The sequence below is a fragment of the Myodes glareolus genome, chromosome 3, assembly GCF_982192425.1.
Source record: "Myodes glareolus chromosome 3, mMyoGla1.1, whole genome shotgun sequence".
Lineage (NCBI taxonomy): Eukaryota > Metazoa > Chordata > Mammalia > Rodentia > Cricetidae > Myodes > Myodes glareolus.
This window is the reverse complement of record NC_142028.1, coordinates 54090568-54116611: the sequence shown is the minus strand read 5'-3', so window position 1 is coordinate 54116611 and position 26044 is coordinate 54090568. Positions and strand designations below refer to the sequence as shown.

The window sequence follows — 26044 nt, the reverse complement described above, 5'->3', positions numbered from 1 at the left end:
TCTGGGGGCTTTCTTTTAAATACTACAAATCATGTGCTTTTTATAAGCACTCAAAATTTTCAATTAGTTAAATAATTGATGAATGGGGTAAATACATTTACTTAACTATAAAAACTCAAATTCCTCTAAGTCAAAAATCATCCATATTTAGAATATTTTGAGTTGTAATACCATGTATTTGATACATGCTAAATGTTATAGAGTGCTCTCAAGAGAGGCCAAACAGCAGCAGTCTCTCCACCCGGAATCCCAGAGGCGCAAGCGTCTGATACCACCAAGTTGTCCATGCCTCTCTCACTCTTAATTGCTACAACCTTTCTTGTTTTTCAAGAATGGAAGCATATAATTGCAGACTATTTTATGCACTAAAATACTCTATTAACATGTGACTAGAGAATTTTCAATAATATACAAGCAAATAAGTTTAATGGAAAGCAACCAATATTTAATAAGTATTCGGCAACCTGCTGGATTATTATCAGGAAATTTATTCAGTACCCCTTATCAACTTGAAATGTACTGAAAGGTCTAAATATATACTAGTCAAAATAAAAGTAGTATATCAGCAATTAATTTGTAGGTGAAGCAGACAATATGGTAGATATAAATGGTTGTGTGTCATTTTATAAATAAGTTGAAAGCACTTTAAGATTTTAAGTGTAGCTGATTTTATTAATAAGGACCAAAAAAAATATTTAATGTTGATATTGTAACATTTAGAGTTTAATATAGGAAATTTTAATTTCAAAATCTTTTCTCTGTCACATTTTTAAACTATTTCATATTTCCCAAACTACCAGTTTCAAATGCTTGCCAAGAATTTTGAAATTGAGGTTTATTGTCTCTTCTAACTGTACATTTTTTTATTGCTGTCAAGATTTGTCATCTTGCCCTTGAATATTAAAGGTTGATTTTCTTCTTCTTGTTGTTGTTGTTTGGTTTGGTTTCTTTGAGACATGGCCTCACTGTGTAGCCCAAGCTTTCCTCAAACTCACAGAGATCCACCTGTCTCTGCCTTCCAAGAGTTGGGATTCAAGGCACATGCCACCACCACCCAGCTTAAACATTTTAAAACTGGAAAAAAGTTAAGAGGTGGCTTCCTACCACAATACAGAAACTTAGTTTTATGACCATGACTTTCACCAAAAGGACATTTATTCATGCTACAAACCATAGATATCCATCCAATGACAGAAACACTGTGTGAAACAAAAGGAACAAAAATAAGGCCAATTTGAATCGAAACTCTCCATTCTGCAAGATGGCTACTCACAGTCGTGTTCTGAAGTACTGTGTACAATGTGACTAAAACTTCCAGGTTTTATTTGAAACCCTACCTCTCATTGCAGGGAAGACAATTTTAAGACCTCACTGAACGCCTGAAATAGTAGAAGCTACCAACCTCCAGTAAGATAGCCAACAGTGATGTTCATCCTTTCTTAAATGGAAGAACTTCCGGCTAACCTTTGCTATCTTCACGTTGGGGCCACGACAGAGGCTTACCTGAACACAAGCACTTCTCAACCATGACAGTAGACATGAGGTGTCAATAGCTCAGTGACTAGCAGGGGTGTGGCTGTGCTGGACAAAGGCCAGCGGGCTACTCTGAACAGCACACACTCTGTACTTATAAACTCTGCAATTTCCATGTATTTTTGAATTATTGTTGACCGTACAAACACAAAAAGCAAAATATCAAAGAAGGGCTATAATAAAAGCAGTTAAATAATTTTCAGTAATAAAATTAAAATATTTTACAGATCTAAAACACAACCCGATTAAGTTTTAAACAATGTTACATTTGGAAAAGGAAAAAACTATGTTCTAAAGCTATTCTATACTACTTTTTGTTATTTTTTTGCTTGTTGAAGCTTCAAGAAAAACATGTTGAACTACACAAAATTATAAAATCTCCAATTTAAATGTACTCCTATAACTTTTCGTTTTGCTATGGAGATTCTGTTTTAAAACATTCATTTTTAATGTCCCAAAATACAACTGTATAAAATTAAGCAAGTAGTTTTTAAAAAGTAAATTGACTAAATTTTAAGAGTAAAATTTGTCAATGATTTTATGTTAGATTCATTTCACAGTGTAGTAAAATACTTCAAAATTACCTGCTACTAATGCTGTCTATCAGAATTTACTGCAAGCAAAATTTCCCACTATCCTATTATGCCTAGTTAATATTAAATATTTAACTTTCTTTGGATAAGTACCAAAAAAGATCTACATTTGTTCCCACTCATTGTGGAAGCCACATGAAATAACTTTTCTAAACGGAAATATTTTTAAGCTTAAATCACTCTTTAAATTTTAGTCATGTCAGTGTGACTTCTGCTTGGAAAGTAGGATCTTTGTTTATAATTTAGTCAGGGTGATAACCTTCCACCTGAACGCTCCAAACACTTTCAAGAAATATGTTGAAGATTTCAGTGTGAAAGACTTCAAAGTTTCAATGTTAACATTACTCTGTAAGTCTCTCAATATGTACAAACACATATAAATTATAGATACAATTAATTATATATCTACAGTAATATGAAAACAGTAACCTCCTTTCCTGGCTGTACTGCTATGTGGATAAGTAATAACTCTCTGTGCTGTTCAAGGCACCAAAAAAAAAAAGCCTTAAAAAATTTTAAAGAATAGTTTCAAAAATAAAATTCAAATATTGCACAAAATAATTTAACTGTAAATATAACTACATACTATAAAAGAATTTTTTAAAAAGTTTTTTTACACTCTACAGCAAATTCCATTTTCTAACTCTATAAAAGAATTTATTGGAAGTCTGCGTTTATATATTAAGTGTTTACATTCAGTTTGATGGGTACGAATTTCACAAGTTAACTGAGCCTTTGTCTTAGAAGCTCATCTATTTGAGTTTTATACATATTTTTTACATCTTCAAGATCCAGGCGAAGTTCCTCTGCTTCTTCTGCCTTTTCTCCATACATCTGCAGAATAGTGTTATATCTTTGATCCAAATCCTAAAAAATAAATTTATAATCTTTTAATGATCATACAAATATCTATAGTTGTTACAAGTCAATAGAAAAAAATCACAAGATGAATAAAATATTATTTTTAAAAAGATTACACTTACCTTTTAATAAAATAAACTTATACCAAGTCTACCTAGAAATACAGAGCCAAAAAGAGGAACTTCTTTGGAAACCTTGATGGAGGACTGAGGAGATGGCTCAGTGGGTAAGAGCACTTGCTGAGCAAGCCTGAGGACCTAGCTTTTAACCCCCAACATTTACATAAAAAAAAGTCATGTGGCCTGTAACCCCAAAATTAGAAGGAGGCTCACTAGAGCTGGTGGCCAGCCAGCCAGCCTCCCCACAAAACAGCGAGCTCCAGGATCAATGAGAGTTCTTTCTGAAGGAATAACAGGGTGGAGAGTGATAAAGGGGGGCACCTACTCCTTCTTACGGCCTCCTAGCACACATCCCAGCACATGTGCACACATGTACATACACCACTCACACACACACAATCTATAATTCTCTCCAAATACGACTTAATCAGTCTCCTCCCCATTATGTACCCTTGATGAGATTTTTGTCTTCCTGACTAATTTAGTCAAGTATTGCTTGGCATTTATCCCACAAGACAAGTCTGCTGAACATTCACTTATGTCACAGTAATGTGATGAAGCAAATATTGAGTCAAATACTATAAAGCATGTAATGCACATGCTTGCTTTAATAAGTACTGGCCACAAAAAGTCTTGTTTTCTTTGATTAGTACTAAACATTTTGTGAAAACACTTTAGATATGTAACAATATAATAGAGATTCATCTTTACTCAACTACTTCCTCCTTTATTTTCAAAAAAATACTAAGCAGTACATATGCATTTTATGTAAACTAAAAACATGATATTTAACACTGGATTAAATATCTTAGATATATTTTTAAGTGAAGAATACTTACTCGTAGCTGAACTCGAAGCTTGGGTATCTCTTTCACTTTCTCCTCCAGTTCATCATTCTGATTTGTTAGTTTAACTAGCTCTTCAGACATTATGGATCGAGTTTTTTCTAGATTGCTAATTTCTAGCTGAGAAATATAACCATAAAATGATTTCAATAAAAACATATCTTGTTTAATGTGCTCACTAACGTAAAAATATTTACTGTGTCATTGTTGAAGAAAAAGATCTATCAACATATAGTGCTGAACAATGAGGGAAGGGGCCCAGCTCTCTTCAGAAGTTATTTATTTATAGAATTACTATTCAAGAAAGAAAGAGATTAGATACAATGATCTGTCTTAAAAAAATGCAACCACATTTTTCTCTAATCTAAGAAAACAACACACATTTCCATTATTCTAAGTTCCTGGAAAAGCCAGAGGCATGAGAACACACTTGAGTGTTGTCCTCCCAGCTACAGTGTATCACTATACACTATATATTTAGGCTGGATCACTAAAGCTTTCATCCCCACCTGAGAAACTACACAAGGTTTTCGAGCACAGCACACTGGGCTACACCCATCAGTACACATCAACCCACTTTATAATTACTCAAATGGGAAAAGGAAAAGGCACTCATTTTAAGTGTGTAAGTTTAGCACTGAAAACTAAAAACTGCTCATTCTAATTCTATAAGCAATAATTCTTACAGCTCCCTCCTATTTGTGCGGTTTCTTCTATGTACAGGCCTCTTTCATTTAACTCATTCCTTGCAGTGAAGAAGTTAAGAGAGACTTTTCCTGTGGAATTTATGGGAAAAATAAAGCAAGCATGGTGGTTCAGCACTTCCTTTTTTCTTATTGAGAAAAGATGCTGGGAAGGAGTGGGCTCTCCCTGCTCTTAGATGTCTCTAGGTCCTCTCTGGGCAGCCCAATGGCACAAGGCACCCAGCATTTCCTAAGATAGAGCAGATAAATCTGCCTAATCCTGGCAGTCAGTCAGGAGGTTCACTTGGTTCTAGCTTATATCATTATCATATGTGATACACTTTGGTTTTCTAGGTCACCAAGTCATTTTATTTCCCAGTGTGCTCAGAATTGAAGTGGAAATTCTACTGCTCACTGGGACCCAGCATCTCACAGGCTTCTACAGACTTAATTTTTCCCAATACCTGTAAATGACTAATTTCTCCTTCCCTCAGCTTTAGTTGAGACTGCAGATTTTCAATGATGCTCGATCCTGCTCCCATCCTTACAGCTTCATAGAGATTGCTTCCACTGGCTGATGTAGACAGTGGCCCGAATGAATGGTCATGAGACTCATCCTATGCAGTCAAAGAACACAGACAAACATAATACATTCTGTTAGTAAGTTCAAATGAAGACCCTGTTAATTCTGGATTTGAAATGTCTATGAGTGTCTGAAAAGCAGAAAATCATCTGTATTTCTTTACTTCAATTAGCACCAAATTCTGATGAGCCCCTTCCCAACAATGTCACGGTGACAGTCAGTCTGACACTGCAACTGCATGTTCCTGTACCATCACTCAAGGTAGAACTAAGCACGTAAGAACAAGCCCTTACCTGGGACAGGAAAGATGTCTGCAGCCCTGCCATATCTACTCCACTTACAGAGCTCGAGCGTGATATGGTGGGAGTACTAGAAACGGAAAACGGTTTGTGGTCCTTAGGGGGAAAAAAAATCTGTAAGATTGAGAAGCAAAAGACAAGGGAAGAAAATTTTCTAGAATTAACAAAAAACAAAGGCATTAAATTTCTCCATAAAATGTTATAAATACAATCCCTCAAAACCAGAAGTCTTGGAAGTATAAAAAGCATTTAAAAATTAAGAGCTGAGCTGGTAAGATGGTTCAGCAGGTATGGAAGCTTGCTGCCAAGCCTGACCTGAGTTCAATCCTAGGACTCATATGGTTAAAATGAGGGAAACAACTCTAGCATGTTATCTTCTGATCTCCATGCAAACATCATGGGAGGCAGGCAGGCACGCACACGCACACGCGCGCGCACACACACACACACACACACACACACACAATTATTCAAAAACTCAAAATAAAATACACTTTTAATTAAAATTAAAAGCCTGCATTGCCCCATTTATATTATAATACAATTAGTCAGGTTTATTTTTTTAACAGAATAAGAAAGCGTTGGCTGAAATGCCTGCAGAAGGTACCTACTTCATATTATATAACATTGTCAATTACCCTTAAGCTTGCTGAAATTTCTGACTTACTCATTTTATTTTAGTGTATTAGAAACAAAAAACAACAAAATACTTGGGGGCTGGAGAGATGGTTCAGCAGTTAAGAGCACTGGCTCAATTCCTATCAGAAACACAGTGACTCACAATCTTGTTTAGGGAATCTAATGCTTCCAAGGACATTGCATGCATGTGAAACAGACATACATGCAGACAAACATTCATACAAATAAAATAAAACTAAAATTAAAAATTCTAAATACACTGAAAAGGTAACTTCCACTTTTGTTTACTATTTTAACATATTACACTAACTCTCAGTATGTTACAATACTTCAAGTATAGTAAACACATTCTGTAAAAATTACCTTTAGGAACTAAGGTGGCGGCTTAGTGCATAAAGCATGGAGACCAGAGTTCAGACCTTAGAACCCACAGAAAAGTCAGGCAAATGTGGTGGCTGCCTGTAATCCCAGCACTCAGGAGGCAGAGACAGGATTCCTGGAGCAAGCCAGCTAGTTAGACTAGCCCCAATCAAGCTAGCTCCAGACTCAGCAACAGACTTGCCTCAATAAAACAAAGTAGAGAGTAATGAAGGCAGACACCAATGTCAACTCTGGGCCTCCACATGCACGTGGACACAGACACGCCTGCACATATGCAAATATGCATGCACATATTCATGAGCACCAAATACATACACATGCAAAAAATTAATTTTAAAAAGCAAAACCCTCAGTACATTTACTAATCACAAAGACAGAACAAGCCAGTTCTATTCTAAAGTTGCCTATGAAGATTTGTTACATTAGTTTTAGTGAGAAATCACAAAATTCATTTGAAAGTGTAAAAGTATCTAATTCAAAGCCAATCACGACAGGTGGGAATGCACTCAAACGACTTCAGATCTGCTCTACATAGAGCACTGACAATGCTCCACTATTTATCAGTATAGTCATTTTAGACAGGAGGGGGTGTCTTCAGATGTTAGTACAACTCGACCACAGACCAATGGTTGCCCACAACAGCTTAGCTACACAAATCAACTCAAACCAACACAATTTAGTACCTTTTCTTTCACTGCTTCTTGAGTGAAAATGGCTTTCTTCCTTTCTTGTTCAACTTTCATTTTTTCCATTTCTAACTGACTGCACAACAGTGTCTAATGGAGAGAGACACAGTTAGGTAGTTTGAGATACAAACCCTTGGCACCATGAGTCAACTGCAGAGCTCAGAGTGTAAAATACAAGTCGCCATTTCGCCACCAAAGACAAGCTTCCATATCACCCATCTTACGTCATCAGCAGTTTGTGCCATTCTCACCCATCTCTAATGGAAGCCCCAGAGGAGTGAACACTAGGAGAAATACCTTTTCTTTCCTTGTCTCTTCAAGTGTTCTTACATATTCATCTTTTAGGTTCTCTAATTCAACCTGGTACCTAGTAAACCAGAGGGAATTAAAACAAAAAAAGTGATAGTACAAACTATTAAAAACCGTCTAGTTGTAAAACTCCAGTTACATATTTATAAGTCATTTTATCGCCAGCTCAGCATCAAAGACTTTTCAACCAACTACTTCAGGTCACTGATACTCTCTCCACCCATCAGCTAAAGCATGAGTGAAAATTCTACTTTTCCCCATTTTTTTTTACCAGTCCTCTGAGATTTAAAATAAGACATTTAAACAGTAATTTTAAGAACCATCATTCCAAGCTCAAATGTGGCAAAAAAAGAAGGGGTACTATGGAATGTTTATAGGAATGTAGACACTTCATTTTTACTGAACTACTTTTCTTAATAGTAAATTTTCTTTGGACGTCAAGGGTGAAACACACTCATTATAACCTTATTATAATTTCAGATGAATGATTTTATACCCTGTGGTTTTAGAAGAATGCAAATACTTATTTAGAGAAACCTGAAGACTGCTATAAAAACAACCGTGCACAGTCACCTCTCGTTCCCGCCTCCCTTCTTTTCTGTTGGTAGCAAAGACTCTTAATGGGACAAATACTTTCCCTAGAAAAACACAGAACATAGCATGTAACTTCCAAAGAAGTGCAATGGACCCTAGCACTAGCTTAATGCATATCACTAGGGATCTTGACTGGTATTCACTTTTAGTTCTTAGTGCACTGAAGCTAAAACCCAACAAACATACTTTCCAACAGTGATTTAAAATGTCAGGGAACCACGGAGAATACCACACAAATATACTCACCGACTGTTTTCATCTTCCAGTTTTCTTATTTTATTTTTCTCTGACTCTAGCTGGGCCTGAAGTCTACTGTTTTCCTGTCGTAAGAGAGAATTCTGTGACTCCACCGAAGACATCTGGGTCTTGTTGGCAAGGAGCTCTTCTGTAGCTGCGCGTTCTCTTTCAACAGCTGCAGCCAACAAGGCCTGAGATTCCCCTGATTATGGAGGAAGAAAAGTCATACACACATAAGTCAGGGAAAGATCAGACACCAGGCTGGTTCTGACTTCACACTTCCAAAGATTCAAATTCCCGGAAAAAGACAAGACAACCGTGACAAGCAAGCCAGCTTTAGTTAATCCACAAGTTAACATTCTCTCTTCAGAATATGATGTGGGATGTCCTTGTGTATGTGTTGCTTTTATTGGTTAATGAATAACTCTGTTTCAGCCAAAGGTTTAGCAGAGAAGAGCCAAGTGAAAAATCTGAACAGAGATATATAGAGAGAGTAGGCAGAGTCAAGGAGACCCAGCTAGCCAGTCACCAAGGAAACAAGACATGTAAAAAGGAGGTAACGCCATGGCTAGAAATAAGCCCGAGCAATAGGCCAAACAGTTTATAATTTAATATAAGGCTCTGTGTGTTTCTTTGGGACTGAATGACTGTGGGACCGGGTGGGACAGAAACTTCTGTCTACAAGAATATTTACTTGAAAATAGTTATTCAGTAACAGGGTAGTGAATCAACAAATGGCTCTGGAGCAACTGAAAATGCACAAAACATCATAAATGAAAATTAATTCAAAATGGTTGACAGACACCAAAGAAAATCTTCAAGCTCTTGGGTCAGGCAAAGATTACTTTGACTTGACACCAAAAACATGAGTTACAGAAAGACAAATCAATAAAATGGAGTCCTTCAAAATGTTAAACTTTTGCTGTAGGAGAAGAGCTCAGTGGGCTAAGGATATAGCTTAGTTGGTTGTTTACATCAACTGTGTTGGCATGAGGCCATTTCCAGCCCTGCATAAACCTAATTTGGTGACACACAAATCTATAATCCCAAGACTTAGTGATCAGGGCAGGAAACCAGGAGTTCAAGCCCAGCCTTGGCTACCCAGAAAGATTAAGGTCAGCCTGGGCTATGAGACCCTGTCTTTTCTCTTTTCTAAATAAAAGGACAAAACAAGCTACAAACTGGGAGAAAAAAAATGCAAGTCACACAGGTACACTTAGTGCTTAGAATATAAATAAAACTCAAAAGTGAAAATATAGACAGTTGAGTCAAAAAATGAACAAAGGCTCTAAATAGGCAGTTCATTTTAAAGGTAGACAAGTAGAAAATAAGCACACAAAACGATGTCCAACATCAATTGTCACTAGGGAAATGAAAGCTAAAATTATGAGATATAAGACTTTCTGAAAAGTAAGTAAGTAAGTAAGTAAATGATTAAACAAGTAACTTTACAAACCAGGGGCAACCCAAAATGCTGTCACGGTTGTGAGCCAAATGGATTACTCCCACAGGTATAGACACAGTTCAGCATTTCCTCTAAAAACTAAACACAAATGTCCATATGGCCCAGCAACTGCATATTTAGTCTGTCATCCAGAGACATGAAAATTTACACCTACATTTGCAGTAGCTTTATCTATAATTGTCAAAACCTGAAACCAGCCAAGATATCCTTCCCCAAGCAAACGGTTAATCAAACTACAGAAACAGACATTCCAGATACTAAGACTCAACAATCAAAAGAATAAAGTTTCAAAACATTAATAATGCTTTAAAAACATATTTTACTTAGTTGTGTAGACGAGAAGTATATGAATAGAGTAATACTCTCTATTCAGTCATTCCCCTCAGCCAACTTCAATGTCCCAAAGTTTAATTAACAGAACAGGGAAGCTGCCCTGAACTGAACTCAACACTTTGGAATGACAACCTTTCTGTGCATTTCAGGAGGCCCTATTTGCATTAGGGCAGCCTGAAGGAGCTGTGCACCTATTTATTGAGCTTCTCTGTCAACAAGACAGCAGTCCCAAAGGCTTCCAATGGTCCACTAAATACCACTTGAAAGCCAAGAATCTAGTTTGTCACCCCATGACTAACAAGGAGTCATTCAAAGACAGAGTCTGGAGTAAAGTAAGTGATTTGCTGCCGATGGAAGATACACACAATACTACAGCAAACCCTTCTCTCCTGGCCCTCACTCATAGGCTTTGTCATTAGAACATGACAGCTCCCAAATCAAACATGGGAGTTTTGAGAACCAGAAGGTATGCATGAATTTTTCCTTAGTCTGTTAGCTTCTAGATATCCAGGATAGACACATACTACCTGCCTGTGACTAAAGAGAAACACCTTGACATTGTTCCCTTTATTAAGAGCGAGAAAGAGCTCAAGGAAGATCTATAAGGAAGCAGATATGCAGTCTTAAAACTCTATTATACCTCTCCTCTAGGATTTCATCTTGATCCTCTTCAGACTTGCCCCTGCTCCTAGAATTCTACTACTATCCGGAATTATATCAGATCGCTATTGCTTACACTCCTGTAGACAAGCTAGAAAGGGGTCAGATGCAGCAGTGAATGAGGGACAAGGAAAAGATTTGTCTAGCCATCTATAAAAGTAAGTAAAGAAATTGGGACTGGGGAGATAGCTTAGTAAAGTGCTTGCTATGTCAGTACAAGGACTCCAGTGAGAGTCCCAGCAACATGTAAAGGCAAGTGCAGGCGTGTATGCAGTTCCCCAGCTAGGCAGGCAGACACAGAGAATGCATGTAGTTTGCTAGCCAGCCTAGACAAATCAGTCAGCTCCAGGTTCAGGGAAAAAATAAGGAGAAGCAATTGAGGAAGACATCAGACATAAACCTTTGGCCTCCACACAGTGCACATAGTTATGTGCACATACATTTTCACATGCACTTGCACATGCGCACACACATACACACCCACCCCCCACAAATAAAATGGCAGGCAGTAAGTATCTGACACACTGTATAAGGAAAACTAACTGCTTTAGAAGAGTCATGATTGAGGTATTAATATAAGCATGAAAATGGGGGGAAACAAACCTATACATGTTAGACTCCAAATGTCACCATGAGATCAGATGAATTTCAATGACATACCACTATTCTACCTCTACACACAGGACAGAAAGTCTCCTGAATCAAACATAAAATACTGAAGAGATTACCAAGCCTATCAGAAAGATTCTTCTCTAGCGTCTCCCACGATGAAGTCTGAGACCCTAGAGTTGCCTGCAGGTTTTCTATCTGCCGAAGCAACGGTCTTGTTGTTGATGAGACACTTTGACTCAGCTCTTGATTTCGATTCTCTGCTTCTTGGAGTCTCTGAATAAAAAGATTTTCACATTATTACCACTAACACAAACAAAATCATTAAAAACGCCAGCAAACTTAAACTTTGGTTAGTCTTCTGGAAAAAGAAAATTTTTCCAGAAAAAAAGTTATTAGCTTTCTTACTAAAAACATATAAACTGAATATATAGCAAATCTACCATGATAAAATTGCTTCCTTTAAAACAAAATTAAGAATTTTCCTTTTTTTTCCCAAGGGAATCACTTTGGTTCACAGAAGCTACAAAAATACATCCAATGGCAGGCAAGGTAATAATGCTTTCAATCCAGGAACACTAGCCCAGGGATCATGTAAGTTCAAGACGACACATATTTGACCTTGTGCTTGGGAAAGCTGTGACAATACCTGCTGAAGTTCACTGATCTCATGGCGTAAATAGTCCTCTTTCCTGGCAGCTGCTTGCTCTGCCCGCTGCAGTGCCAGCCTGAGGTCCCCCACCTGCAAGAGAAACAACACTCTTATTGTCAGAGCACTGCTGGAACCTCACGCTGATGACATCTGTGTTGACTTTGTATGTATGACACTTCACACCAAACAGTGAGCACATATCCGGCTCCTTAAGTAATGCCAGAGCTATAAATATATTCTCTCTTCTTAAGAAAGCACTATTAGCCAAAGAAAAACACGCACAAATGTACAACACCGACAGACAATAAAATAGAGAGAGATCACGAAAGTATAAGCATTGCCAAAACACAGGATGTGATAAGAACTAGATGAGATATAAATGAATAGGTAAATAAATAAAACCTAGGCACTAAACTAGAAGTGGTGGAATATAGCTATGATTTCAGTAGGAACATTTCGAGTTCCAGGCCAGCCTAGACTATGCAGAAGAGAGTTCAAGAAAGATCTATGCTATACAGTAGGCCCTATCTAAACACTTTCAAAAAAACTAAAACTAAAGGAGAAAAGTGTTAGCTGAGTGTGACGGTGTGTACCTGCAGTCACAACTATTAGGGAGAGGCTGAGACTGCGCTGAGGGTCAGTTGTATAACAGTCTAAGCACTGTTTCAGAACAAAACCAAGAAAAGTGCCGCTCATATACAGTTGTATACTTTGTAACTGTCTACTGTGGCATCACATTTAAGTAATTAAAAATGCTGTCAGGTTTCTATCTGGTTACTGTAGTCCTGAAGACTTACTCTATGGAGCATACAGAGATGCCCTGCCGCAAGCTCGGCAACAACAAAATAAAACCAGAACTCTAAATAGACATCAGTATTATAATCTGTTTTCAAATGTTGATACATGAACATACAACATTAAAAATTATAATCGCCAGGCGCTGTGGTACACACCTTTAATCCCAGCACTTGGGAGGCAGAGGCAGGCGGATCTCGGTGAGCTTGAGGCCAGCTTGGTCTACAAGAGCTAGTTTTAGGACAGGCTCCAAAAAAACTACAGAGAAACCGTGTGTCAAAAAAAAAAAAAGTATGTAAAAATTATAATCGATGCATAAGATATCATTCATCCTAAATGAAAAGACTATAATATCTATGGTTATCAATTACATGAAAAAAAAACTAGATGGAGATAATGTTAACTAAGGCCATACGAATTAGCAATCCATATATAGCATGGTGGTTTTAAAAATGACAGACCCATACTCTATTCCTTACTCCCTCAAATTTTCTTTATTATTATATTCGAAAGTATTTTTAAAGAATTTTTAAAAATTGGTGTGTGTGTGTGTGTGTGTGTGCATGTGTGTGTGTGTAAATGTATGCAAGCGTACTACGTGTGTACAAGAGCCTGTGGAGGTCAGAAAAGGTCACCGGACCACCTGGAACTGAGTTCTAGGCAGTTATAAGCTGTTATGTGAGACCCGGGAACCTAACCCGGGTCTGCAGTGCAGTAAGTGTTCAGCTGCTAAGCCGTGGCTTTAGTCCACTAATTTAAAATAGTAATATTCTGTACATTTTCTTGATAGGGGGCAGAAATACATGGATATATAGACTATGGCATGATTTACAACAACAAAACATTGAAAACAACCCAAAATCATCAAAAATATAACTGAAAATTACATAGCAAAGTGGCATGAAACTAAAACTCGGAGCTCTACTAGTACACAACCATCAGCATGGTCTGGACAGACGGCTCAACCAGTAAAGTCATGGTTCCTAAACAACAAGATAACAACATCCCACTAAGTACATAAAGCAAGTTGTAAAACAGTAGGAGTGTAGTCTTTAATGTAAGACGGAGACAAATGTGCCTGGGTGACTTCACTAAAAAGCAAACATATGCATTTACAACAGAAACACTGGGAACATAGGCCAAAGAGCAGCCACAAAGAGGAGATAAATGAGAAGCAAATGCTGTCTGACTGTATTTGTTATGTAGCTTTCAACTCTAATTTATCCACCAAAAATATAAAAAACAAAACCAAAAGGTAACTGAGGTTGCTGAGGATAGCCTTGTGTGTTTTGTTGTGGTTATTTACAGTTCTGGGTAAGCTAGATATCCATCCACATAAGACCTGTGTGGAATGGAGCTGTAGCTGCGTAGGGCAGCACTTGTCAGCACACAAAAGGCCCTGGTCAGACCCCTGCACTAAAAAAACTCAGACAAAGTATAATGAATATTTACAGCAGCATCATTAATGATAGCCAAATGGTGTATTTCAGATGTTCAATATCTGATGGCTTTTTTCTTTTCTTTCCTTTTCTTTTCTTTCCTTTTCTTTTCTTTTCTTTCCTTCAAGATAGGGTTTCTCTGCACAGCCCTGCTTGTCCTGGAAGTTGCTCTATAGACTAAGCTGGCCACGAACTTGCAGATATCTGCCTGCCCATGCTTCCTGATTGCTGGAATTTAAAGGTGTACACCATGATCACCAGACAATATTTGATGATTTTGAAAACAATGTGTTCCAAACTCTTCTTCTTTCATCAAGCTCATGAATTGCCAGAAATGTTACAAATACATCTAAGAATCAACTGGACAATGTAGTCTCTTGAAACTGTATGTTTTAATTTTATGCATATATACTACTTGGGCAGTGGGATACCTAATTTCATAAAATTCTCCTTCCTCTGGCAGTGCTGGGCGCTCTGCACATAGGAGGAAAAGGCTCTACCAGTGAGCTATGTCCCCCACATTATGTACTCACAAATATATATAAGAACTCACAGGAAACCAAGCAATAACGGTATGGTATGAGCACCCCACTATGGCAATTGTTCTCTGCCTTTCTAACGCTGAGACCCTTTAACATAGTTCCTCAGGCTGTGGTGACCCCAACCATAACATTATTTTTGTTCTTACTGCATAACTTTAATAGTGTTACTGTTATGAATCATAATATAAATGTCTGTGTTTTCTGATGGTCTTAGGTGACCCCTGTGAAAGAGTTGTTCAATCCCCAAGGAGGTCGTGGCCCACAGGTTGAGAACTGCCGCACTAAGGGCATTTTAAAAAACATGTAAGTAAAGTTTGTGCAATCCAGTACTCTAAAATGCCAGTAACATAATCTCAGAAGCCTACCAGATGTACCCCATATAAGAACAGACTCACAGTTGCTAATGAACTGTTTTACTTTGCAGAAACATGCACAAATACATAAAAGGTGACTTTAACCACGCACTGCCTACCTGAAGTGCTAACGCCTCTTGCTGCTGACGGGCTTCTTCCTGGGCCTTCTCCAGTGCCGCAGAGAGTTCTTCTTTAGCCTTCATCTCACGCCTCAAAGCAGCTTCCTGCACCTCACTGTCCTTAGCAGCATTGGCTTTGTGAAGATCAGTAAGTTCTCTTGCAAAAGTAGATTGATAGTTTTCGTTTATTAATAGAACAATGCAAAAGTAAACACAAACCCACACTAATGTAATTTCTATGTACCACTGAAATCTCACAATAACAGTAAGCACACCTTATAATAACACTAGCCATTATGAGGACTATGCTAAACTTGACTTGTCTAACTCACTCAAGGGCAAATCTATAAACGTTGCTAGCAATCAGATAATAGAAAAGAAAATAGCTAGAGAGATTGCTCAGTTATTTAAGAGTACTGACTGGTTTTTTTTTTTTTTTTTTTTTTTTGGCGGACCTAAGTTCAATTGCCAGCACCCACATCGCAGCTGACAACTGTTGAACTCCAGTTCTAAGATCAACAACCTCTTCTAGCCTCCTTGAGCATGTGGTACAGAGACACGCATGCAGGCAAAATACAACGCATATAAAGTAATTTTAAACAATAAAGAAAATGGACTTCTTCAACCTCCCACTGTGATAACAGACTCTAAACACACTGCATATTTCATACCTGTACGCACTATCTAGGGCAGCCTGAGTACTTCGGCTCTTTTCTTCAAGTTCATCCTTGTCTACCTGAAGTCGGCCAAGATCCTTCTCCTGGCGTTCTACCACAGAATTTAATTTTCTAATATTTTCTCTATGTTGTTTCTCAACTTCTTCTTTCCCATCAAGGATCTATGTTAAAACAGACAAGAACACTCTTGGATAAATGATGACATGGTAGCTAATGCCAAGGATCTCTAATACTGGCTATAGCTTGAACAGGAAATTGCCCACCAGAGCACGTGTCTGAACGTGTGCTCTGCTGGTGGTGGTGCTTTGGAAAGCTGTGGAACCTCTGGCTGGAGGACAGGCCTTCAGGGTTCTCTACTTCCTGGTTGGCACAGTCACAAACAGCTGCCACACACTTGTGTCACCACACACCACACTGTCTGTCACACCTTCCCACTACGGTGGAACCTCCTTCAAGCTGTTCATGTCATGCCCACTGTTTGGTTACAGTGATGTTAGGTAACATGTTAGCTATTCATTTATCTATGAGTCTAAAACCTTCCAGTCATGCTGAATGCTCCACAGCCACGGTAAATTACAGGAAGTAAAAACACATAACCAGAGAACACTGACTGTCAGTCACCTGTCTTAAATGCTGTAACTCCTCTTCCAGCTCCTTTGCTTTTCTGTTCAGCTTTGCAATAACATTTTCATTGTCTTTGTCTTTAGTTCTTAATTTCTTAATGATGTTAGAATTATGCAGCTGCTGCTTTGAAAGTTTTTCTCCTGGTGATTATTTAAAAAAAAAAGCATAAATGCCAAAAAAACCCAGGGATTCTTTAAGAATCTGCACAGAAAGCTCTATCTGACCATAGCACCCACGGGTCCTTTTCTAACGCCATAACAATCTTACACCCCAGTGCTAAAATTCACTTGAGTCTGAATTATCAATGAATACTAAAATTATTACATGAAAGGATTCTAGGAAACAAGACACTAACCATCTTCATTTGATCTTTAGCTTCAAACTCAGCATCCTAGATACAACCTTGGCCTCCCAGATGCTAGGATGACTGGTGTGTACCACCACAGCCAACTCAGAGCGTATTTTAAAAGCTACACAGCATGTATTTCTTTCAATACTTCTTACCCCATTCTTCCATAAACCGTTACATGCCACTTGGGTGGTTTAAGTCCACACCTTCCTTGCTTTCATTTCTCATAAGCTCTCCTTTTCTTGCTCCTCCTGTTCCCCCTCTCATGCCCCCCCTTCGTTCTTTTTCTGAGGGTGGCTGCTGTGTTACTCAAGTTTATCTTCCCCGGCTGGGCTCACCAGATCCTCCAGGCTCCTGTGTGGCTAGGACTACAGGTGTGTACCACCATACCCAGCTCACTATTTGTTATTAGAAAACATATACTACCTATTACATAGTATTTTTCCTTTTCTTGAACTATTTTTAATAATCAACAGAATACCCACCTTCTTCCATTAACCCTTGAATCTGTTCATCTTTCTCCTTCAAGAGGTCTGCAGTCTGACTACTATTTAATCTAGTGGCAAGTTCTTCTTTTATGGTCTTCACTTCCTAATTTAAAAAAAACAACAACTGTGGTTATCATAAATAATTATTTTCATTCTAGGATGTTTCCCTAGCTTTCCGGTTGAAAGAAGCCACCCATAATTGCATTCCATAATAAATCTGTTGGTTGAATCACCTACTTACCTAGTTAACTGAGACACAGAAACAGCTTTGAATACCACACAAAAGCCCACACTCATCAGTTATATACATGAGTAAAATAACCTCCTACACTGTCCTTCACTATCTCTCTAGGCCATACTTTGCATCTGAAGCACAGCAGAAGATGACAGGAAGAGGTTTGCTAAGTGTCTCAAGTTACTGCCAGTGTCTGAAATGAGCTAACTAATTAAAGCAACCAAGCAGGTAGAGGTATGAGACTTCGTGTAAGAGTGCACACAGAAAAACAATACATTACCAGTAACATTAGTCAGGAAGTAGGACGGGGTCCTAGGAGATGCTTGGTGGTTAAAAACACTTGCCACCAAGCCTGATGACCTATACTCAATATACAGGATCCACAGATCTTCATATGTAGGCTGCAGTGTGCACGGTGAGAGCACCTGCACAAGCCCCCGCCCCCATGTACACATACCCACACACAGAAATTAAAATGTAAGACACTGAAAGATAGTAATAAAGTGGGAAAGCAAACTGATCTCAAAAAGTCAAATGCATACACTAAGTTATTAGTAACAGCTAGGAATTGCGCAGTAATTAACAGCCAGTTAACAAAGGAAGCCTGTAAGTGCTCCAGATTGGAACGCTACAGCAACAGCTCCTGAATAGGGATGGCTTGGCGCATCTGGTGATCCCCAGCAACTAAGGAGGGTGGGGGGCACTACTGCAGTGACATGGAGAAGTCAGGGACACTGCTAAGCATACTGCAACACAAATAGAATTAGCCTCCTAAAGATCAACAGCATCAAAGACGAGGATTGTCAGAACAAGTCAATATTACATATGCCAAAAGAGAATCATTATTCATTAACTATAAACTATACTTTTAATTCGTACTTAGAGAAGGATAAATGTTTGAAGTAGCAGAAAATGATCCATAGGACTAATGATTACTTTTTGTTTTGTTTTTATTTTGGTTTTGGTTTTTCCAGACAGGGTTTCTCTGTGTAACAGTCCTAGCTGTCCTGGAACTAGCTCTTGTAGAACAGGCTGGCCTTGAACTCATGGAGATTTGCCTGCCTCCGCCCCCTGAGTGCTGGGATTAAAGGCAAAGGCGTGTGCCACTACTGCCCGGCTAATGATTACTTTTTAAAATGTACATAAGCACCATTTAGCTTTCATTGTTACTTATTCTGATGGAATTACCATTTTTAGTTGTCTTAATGATCTTTGCAATATATCTTCATAAATTACATTAAATACCCATTTAAAAAAATCTGCACGAATGTGCACATTCGTGTGCACGGCTGTGGAAGACACAGTAGACGTCAGGTGACTGCCTACTGCTCACAGTTTATTTTGAGACATGTCTGAATCTAACGGTCACCAATTTGTCAAGGTTGGCTGGCTAATGAGCTTTTTAAGGATCCACCTCTCTCTCAGCCCTTGGTCTCAGCACTGGGGCTGCAGACATAGGCCATTATTCCTGGCTTTTATATGGGTTCTGGAGATCCAAACTCAGGTCCTCATATTTGCTCAATGGGTATTTCAAAGTCTACTGAGCCAACTCTCCAGTCCCTAGATTTCTTTAAAGCATCAAATCTACCAATTTTAATAGAACAAAACTCTATAATTTTCTTATTAACATAGTACATATCTGCTCTTAATATTTAATTTTTTCTAATAACAAAATATGAGTTCATTCATGGAGTTTTACAGAGTTTAATTTAAATTACCTTCTTAGCAGCATCTCTCTCTTTGCAGGCTAATTGAACTTTCTTTTCTGCTTCTGCAATTCTTTGGGTAAATTCATCTTTCAGGGAAGAAATGCTACTACTTTCTTCTTTTACTCTAAACATTTCACTAGATTCAAAATACAAGAGAAAGAAGATACTATTTATATAGTCCAGAAGTAATGAGGTCCATTTCCAAAACGCAGATGGCATTTTCTACAATACAGACTATATTAAAATAGAACTGTGTGAGGTCTAGTAACTTTTCTTCTGTTTTGTTTTTAAGACAATGTCCTATAATATAATATAAGTTACCTCTCTAACTCATCCCCCTACCTCTGCTTCTCTGTTGGGATTACAGATGTGTGCCATCATGCCTAGCCAGTCAATTATTTTTTCAATGAAAAACTACTTGCTAAATCTACCTCATATATTTATTGGTGTTGCTCAGGATTGAACCCAGGGTTGCACATGCTAGGAAAATGCTCAACCACAGACCTGTATCCTCAGCCCTATAATTTTAAGAAACCTCAAACAAAATCCACTGGTGAAAATATCACCAATATTAGATGTGCAAAACTAAGACGAAAGCAAATGTATATTTTAAATCTCTATTACTAAAAGAAGAATTAGGAGAAAAAAAACATATACATGGAACATTTTTAATGCCAAAGGTAATATGATAAAGATAATTTGAGAAAAAAAATCTTTAAATATGGTAATATTAAGATCACTATGCAATTTTCAGTGACTATAAACAAGTTCAACTGCAAAACATTTTGTAAAGATTTATTTAATGAGTGTTTGCATGCATTTATATACATATACCACATACGAGCCTGTTACCCTTGTAGTTATGAGGATGCTAGGAACCAAACACAGGTCCTCTGCAAAGCAGCAAGTGTTCTTAACTACTAAGCCATCTCTCCAGCTCCAAAGTACAAAACACTGTAATTTCAAAACATCAAAGTACATTGGCCTGCACATGCTGTGTGAAATCACTCACGGATTTTGAATACTTACTCCTTCAGGTTATCATAAGCTTCCTCTAGAAGTGCTTTTTCTTTACTAAGAGATAATAACTGAGCCTCCCTCTTCTCTAGTTTCTCATTCAGAAATTCAAGTGTCTGGATAAAGAGAACAAACACACGTCAATCATTTGACTTTGAAAAGTCCATTTGTTATGCAGGTAAGGAACAGTAAGAGTAAGCCATTCACAAATCAAAAACCAAAGCTGAGGTCACAGTAGACACAGAACTACCCTGTTAGGAGAGCACAAAGCAGAGCACACAGAACAATTAGGCAGTACCAGCTGACCAGCTACCTATCTGAGGATGTGGAAGACTCCATTTCTAGGCATGCCCTTAGAGGAAGCACATGGTGAACACACTAGGTAAAACATGCATAAGAACATTTAAGGCAGTTTGTTTCTAACAGAAAAACCTAGGGTAATTTATTTGTATTGCACAAAGAAAGGAAGATAGGTAAAATTGAACAAACAAGCAAAAAAGTCAAACGTCTGGTAATGTTTCAGATCTTCATTTAGTGGTAGCGAGATAGCCCTCGGTATTCTTATTATTCTTTAACCCAAACATGTAATATTTTGATTATTATCCACTGTACTTAAAAATAAAAATACTTTTAGAAACCCATAAGCACATAATTTGAATTTTCTAGGACATATCAATACAAAGATGACAGAAGCAATTCTCTGAATCTCATTCCTTAAGTCTTGTTAAAGCAGTGATAAAATTAGCTGTAAAGAGAGAAAGGGTGCCTCTCAAGCTTCAAAAAAGCCTTGTCTGAGTCAGGACAGGCTAAAAATCCCTTACCTTCATAAAGACATGGAAAACACTAACAGTAACTAGTGCTGGCTTTCAGGGATTCAAAATATCAGCATATACTCCATGGTTGCTACCACTCATTCAAAAGTATAGCATGAGGTTGTGTTCCTGAATAATATTAAACCAGGAAACAGAATCTGCTGCTTTCAGAAATGGTGGTAAGGCAGACTGAGCACTCGCAGCATATTTCTCCACATGGTATATGTACATTTATTACATTAAAGATGCCTATTAAAGATGCCAGCTCCTGTTTAATTTCTAAGAATCAGGAAAAACCAAAGGTCTGATTTAACATTAAAAAATGGACACCATTTTCTCTTGAATGTATTAGGGAGCAGTCATTTGTCACTCTTAAGTTTTACTTTAGGTCCCTGGGTATTTCCTCATTTGTGTAGGACAGCTATTAACAGCAGCTCTCAAAACTAACATAAGGAGAAACCAAGCCAAAACACTGTAAGAAGTAGACTAGTTGTGTCAATGAAAACATCAACATTAGAATACTAATCACAGAAATGCATCAACAGTATATTCATATAAAGTATCCATTTAGACAAAATCTAAAATTTCCCATAAAGAGTATATAATATAAAATATTCTGCTATAAGAAGAACAGCAACATTTGGCCTGATTTAACATGACACCTGTGACGTAAACAGTCCTTTGCAAACTGACAGGCGGATGTACACAGCATAGAAGAAATTTTAAAGGGATGAGGACTCAACAATAAAGATGCAAAATAGAAACGTGAAGCTTTTTCAGATCTACTTATTCTATCATAGCTGCCTTGCAGACGTTTCAAATAATTTAATATAAATATCATTCAGTTTGAGGTCCTTACTGCTACAATTAGATGACCAGAGATCTACTTTTTCAAAGCATCACACACGCATGAAAATGTTTTCATCACCGACACAGCCCAACGCAAACACTACAGTTACCTTGCAAACATCTTCTTTCTCGGGCAGTGCTTCCGGCTGACTTCCAGCAGCTTCGCATTGGCCAGTGGCCGGTCCAGAGACAAGATCTCCTTCATTTCCTGGCACAGGAGAAGCCAGCATATCCGGCTGCTCACAGTTAACAGGAGTAGCACTTCGGCCACTTTCCTCTAATTCTGCTTCTTCAGAAGGTGCAATTAACGTTTCGTTTCCTTCCTCTTCTTCAGCTTTTTCTTCCGTGGCTTCTACTACTTTGGTCTTCGGGGTTGAAGGACTCACTACTATAGGCACTAAAGCATAGCCCTTGCCCGGCAGCTCATCGTCTGAGTTGATCTCGCTCACGCTGCGGCTATCTAGAGACTGCACACTAAACGAGTCTATTCTTTCAAAAGCATCCGATGAGCAGCAGCTCTCATTGAGCTTTTGGAACTCGTCTAAGCGGCTGTACTCGGGGCAAGCGGACGCAGAGAGCAGCTGGAATGACGTCTGCATGAGGTGAAGACTTGACTTTGCATCTGAAGTCTCTTGCCTTGAACTAGCTGAGCTCTCGCTTATTACGCTCTCATGATCTAAAACTTCAATATCACTGGTGGTAGAAGTGCCCGATGAGAAGGAGCTAACAGGAGGAGAAGGTGTATTGCTCTGTCTGTCTTCGTGTTTTGGTTCCTTAGGTTCCAAAGTCACATCCTTAGTTTCTGCTGTGAGAGACGGGGTGGAGGTGGTGGGTACATCTTCTGTTGTTGTGTTTACATTAGCTACACCTTCAGCCGCTTTCAACCGCACAGTGGGCACCTCCACCTCAGACTCTTCACAAGCAGTTTCTCCATGTTTGCCTTCAGGAGCAGGTGATGGAGCAGCCACAGCTGGGGTTTCTCCTGAGACACACACAGTCTCTTGCACTTCTGACTTAGCTGTCTCAGGAGTTCTGGATGGGCCAGGGGACGCGGATTCTTGTAAACTGCCTTTCACTTCTTCTTCTGGCCGCTGGGATTTAGCTGGAGGTTTTGATACCACCGGACTCTTCTGAAGGGTCTGGACATCTGCTGGTGAGAGAAAGGCACTGAAGAAATTTTCAGACTCATCGACGACAGTCCTTCGAACTGGCTTTGTAATTGCTTTAGGAGAGGCTGTTGGTGGACTCTGAGGTTCAGTGCTTGAGTTCAATCCCCAGGTTGATGTATCCCATCCTCCACTCACTGGGAGACTTATTCCTTTGACAAAAATAAATTAATTCAATAAATAAAACTTATCTAGCATTAATATTTCGATCATTATCAGGTTGCATGTGAGAGATAAAAAGAAAAAAACCCTATAAAACATACCCTGTAACTTGAAGTGGCCGAACTCTTTGCTTACAGCATCACTAATTAGTTTCCGGGTTAACTTTGGGTCTAACAGAATAAAACCCGTGTGGGCTGACCTGAGAGGGTCTCTGAACAAGTACAAGACCACACCTGCCTTTGCCCACCCAAAGCAAGTATGTTATCCCCTCCCAGCATGCTTAAAGTAATGACATAGGTTTTATAACCTGTCCCAGATATGTGATTCATCTCACAAAAACAGTTCAAAACCTCATTAACAGGCCACATGTAGTCACAGCACTATTTAGCCACACATTTTATTCTTGTAACATTAAATAATAAAACTTAATTATAAGCTAAACAGACAACACTCAAAACTGAACCTGAGATAGTGGAGATGTTCTTTTTTGAAAATCATAATTAAACTGATGTGAACAGTAAGTTCTAGTGAATAAATCCATTTTAATGTATTGTCTGAGGTTTTCTGTCCCACCCGGTCCTGCAGCCGTTAAGCCCCAGTTACACAGGTTTCTGTCCCAACAGGTCCCATAGCTGTATACCAAATAAATCACACAGAGGTCTACATTAGTTATAAACTGATTGGCCCATTAGCTCAGGCTTCTCATTAACTAATTCTTATGACTTACATTTGCCCAAAATTCTTGTAGTTTGGTACCTTTTTCGGTAAGGCAGTCACATCCTGCTTCCTCTACGGCTGGTTTAGGACTGCAGACTCAAAATTCCCTATTCCCAGAAGTCTTATTGCCCCGCCTCTACTTCCTGCCTGGCTACTGGCCAATCGGCGTTTTATTAATACAAGTAACAGGATAAAAGATCACTGTCCCACAGCATTTATGTATTTAATGACTAGTCTGCAAGTTCCTCTCTTTTCAAGCGTGAAGTATTTCTTTATATATTTTGTCGTAAATTAAAAAGTAGAGAAGCAAAATCACCAAAATTATGTGCAATTAGAGGTTGCTGGCGAGGGCACACATTAGCTGGGGATTTCCTAAAAAATCAAGAAGCCCCTTAACAAAGTCTGTCCTTTAATGAGGCTCCAAAACAACCGCAAATGAACTGTTGAGGAAACTCTGAGCTGAAGGCAGATTTTTACAGTCACTTGTTCAACGTGTGAAAAAGAGAAAACAAAGCTTAAAGCAAAATTAGGTATGCTATTTAGCTGAGGTCTGCCAGTTAGATTAGGGCTACCAGCCCTAATTATCATCCTCGTGGATTCCAGGATTTCAATTCTCTCTTACTAACTGTGATAGGAAACTGCAATTATCTCACATTCATCTCAACTCTCCCATTCTTCAGACCAAAGTCGTTCTGTAATCCAAAACACAACCGGTGATCAATGAAAATAGCATCTATGTAAACTTGACTCCATTCCAGATAACCTGCCCTTAGAAATAAATTATACAGCTCTATTCATGTCTCAGATTTCGGGGGTGGGAGGAAAGAGTATACTTGAAACTTATTTGATCTTCAGTTTAGTAACTCAGACTCTGGGGTACAACCACAAAAAGCATGGTACGCTACTCAACAGCAAGGTCATGTAACACACAGAAAAGATCATGACATACCTACATACACACATAAACTAAGATACCAATGGTTCAAACTTGGGCTCCGAGCCTTTAACAAAGTACATCTAGAACCAGAAACCAGAAGGCGATCAAGTACTCTCTTTTCATCCAATGATTGGTACTCATGTGTCCGTTGCTGCACACGTGAAACTGCTCAAGAACCCCCTCAGACTTGGACACAAGTAACTGGGCCCTCGAAAGAGCAATTTCAGCCATTTCCGCCAATTTGAAAGACCCTGTCTGCAGAAAAGGTGTTACACTTGGGTACTCTTGGAGCAAGCACACAGTCCCCTGGTACTATCCCCAGTACATTCTGTTCCTCACCTGAAGCAAGCTATTTATGCATTCTGAGTTTCGTTTAGCTCTTCTGTAGAACACGGATACTACCAGCCCTGACTCGGGTTGTTTTGAAGACGAGGAAGTTTTTTGTGAAGTCTGTGCCTCAAAGCGTGAAGTGTTCATTAAGTGCCACCCGCGGGGCTCCCTGACTCCGGGAATTTACAGTTTGGACCTAGGACACAAACTGCGGAAGACGCGGAGCAATTAGGGGATAGGAGGCTGTGCTCAGGACCCTGCCGGAAGGGCCTGGGACAGGGACAGACTGTGAGCTGACACCTAAGATCAGCAGGACCCGCACCGAGGCCGAGGCAGGCGGGCTGGGGTCTGACGGCGAGCAGGCACGACTCCCCGGTACCCGCTTACCCGGCTCGCCGTACGGGATGGGCTCGGCCCAGGCGCTCGGCTCCTCCTCCTGGATGTCCAGGACCCTGTCGATGGACTTCTGGGCCTGAGACAGGGCCTGCTTGGCGAAGCTGGACAACTGCGAGGCGTTGAACCAGCTCATGGCCCCTGCTCAGCGCCGGCTCAGCCGGCTCCGGCGGCCTCAGCGTTGGCCAGGGCCCACCGCCTCCCTCGGCCGCTCGCAGCCTCCCGCACAGCTGAGTCCGGCGCCGGCGCG

The 26044-nt window shown here is 39.1% G+C and overlaps 1 protein-coding gene and 1 non-coding gene across 5 annotated transcripts; both read right to left on the bottom strand.

Moving 5' to 3' along the window:
- Positions 1–644: 644 nt before the first annotated feature.
- On the bottom strand, positions 645–26044 carry Tmf1 (TATA element modulatory factor 1). Of its 4 annotated transcripts, none has more exons than XM_048438434.3 (17): positions 25789–26044; positions 22200–23407; positions 20441–20544; positions 19421–19547; positions 17465–17570; positions 16628–16770; positions 16001–16167; positions 15330–15486; positions 12079–12171; positions 11549–11705; positions 8372–8564; positions 7520–7589; positions 7220–7312; positions 5511–5630; positions 5099–5251; positions 3946–4071; positions 645–2993 (listed from the first exon to the last, which is right to left on the bottom strand). In XM_048438434.3, the coding sequence occupies exons 1-17, from the start codon at positions 25928–25930 to the stop codon at positions 2850–2852; spliced, it is 3303 nt and encodes a 1100-aa protein (XP_048294391.3). In that variant the 5' UTR covers positions 25931–26044; the 3' UTR covers positions 645–2849. The 4 variants fall into 4 exon arrangements, with proteins under 4 accessions (XP_048294391.3, XP_048294392.3, XP_085542898.2 ...); XM_048438435.3 differs by having other exon boundaries at positions 5511–5612; positions 25789–26043; XM_085686772.2 differs by lacking the exon at positions 7220–7312.
- Positions 10155–10285, bottom strand: LOC125403323 (small nucleolar RNA SNORA36 family). The gene has a single exon (XR_007232913.3). It is a non-coding gene; the product is annotated as a small nucleolar RNA SNORA36 family (small nucleolar RNA).

Coding starts and splice junctions, on each gene's coding strand:
- Tmf1 (XM_048438434.3), bottom strand. CDS start 25,930: ATGAGCTGGTTCAACGCCTCGCAGTTGTCCAGCTTCGCCAAGCAGGCC. Junction 20,545..22,199: donor AGAAAGAAGATGTTTGCAAG/GTAACTGTAGTG, acceptor CTCTTTATCCAG/ACACTTGAATTTCTGAATGA. Junction 7,313..7,519: donor AAGAGACAAGGAAAGAAAAG/GTATTTCTCCTA, acceptor TCTCTCCATTAG/ACACTGTTGTGCAGTCAGTT.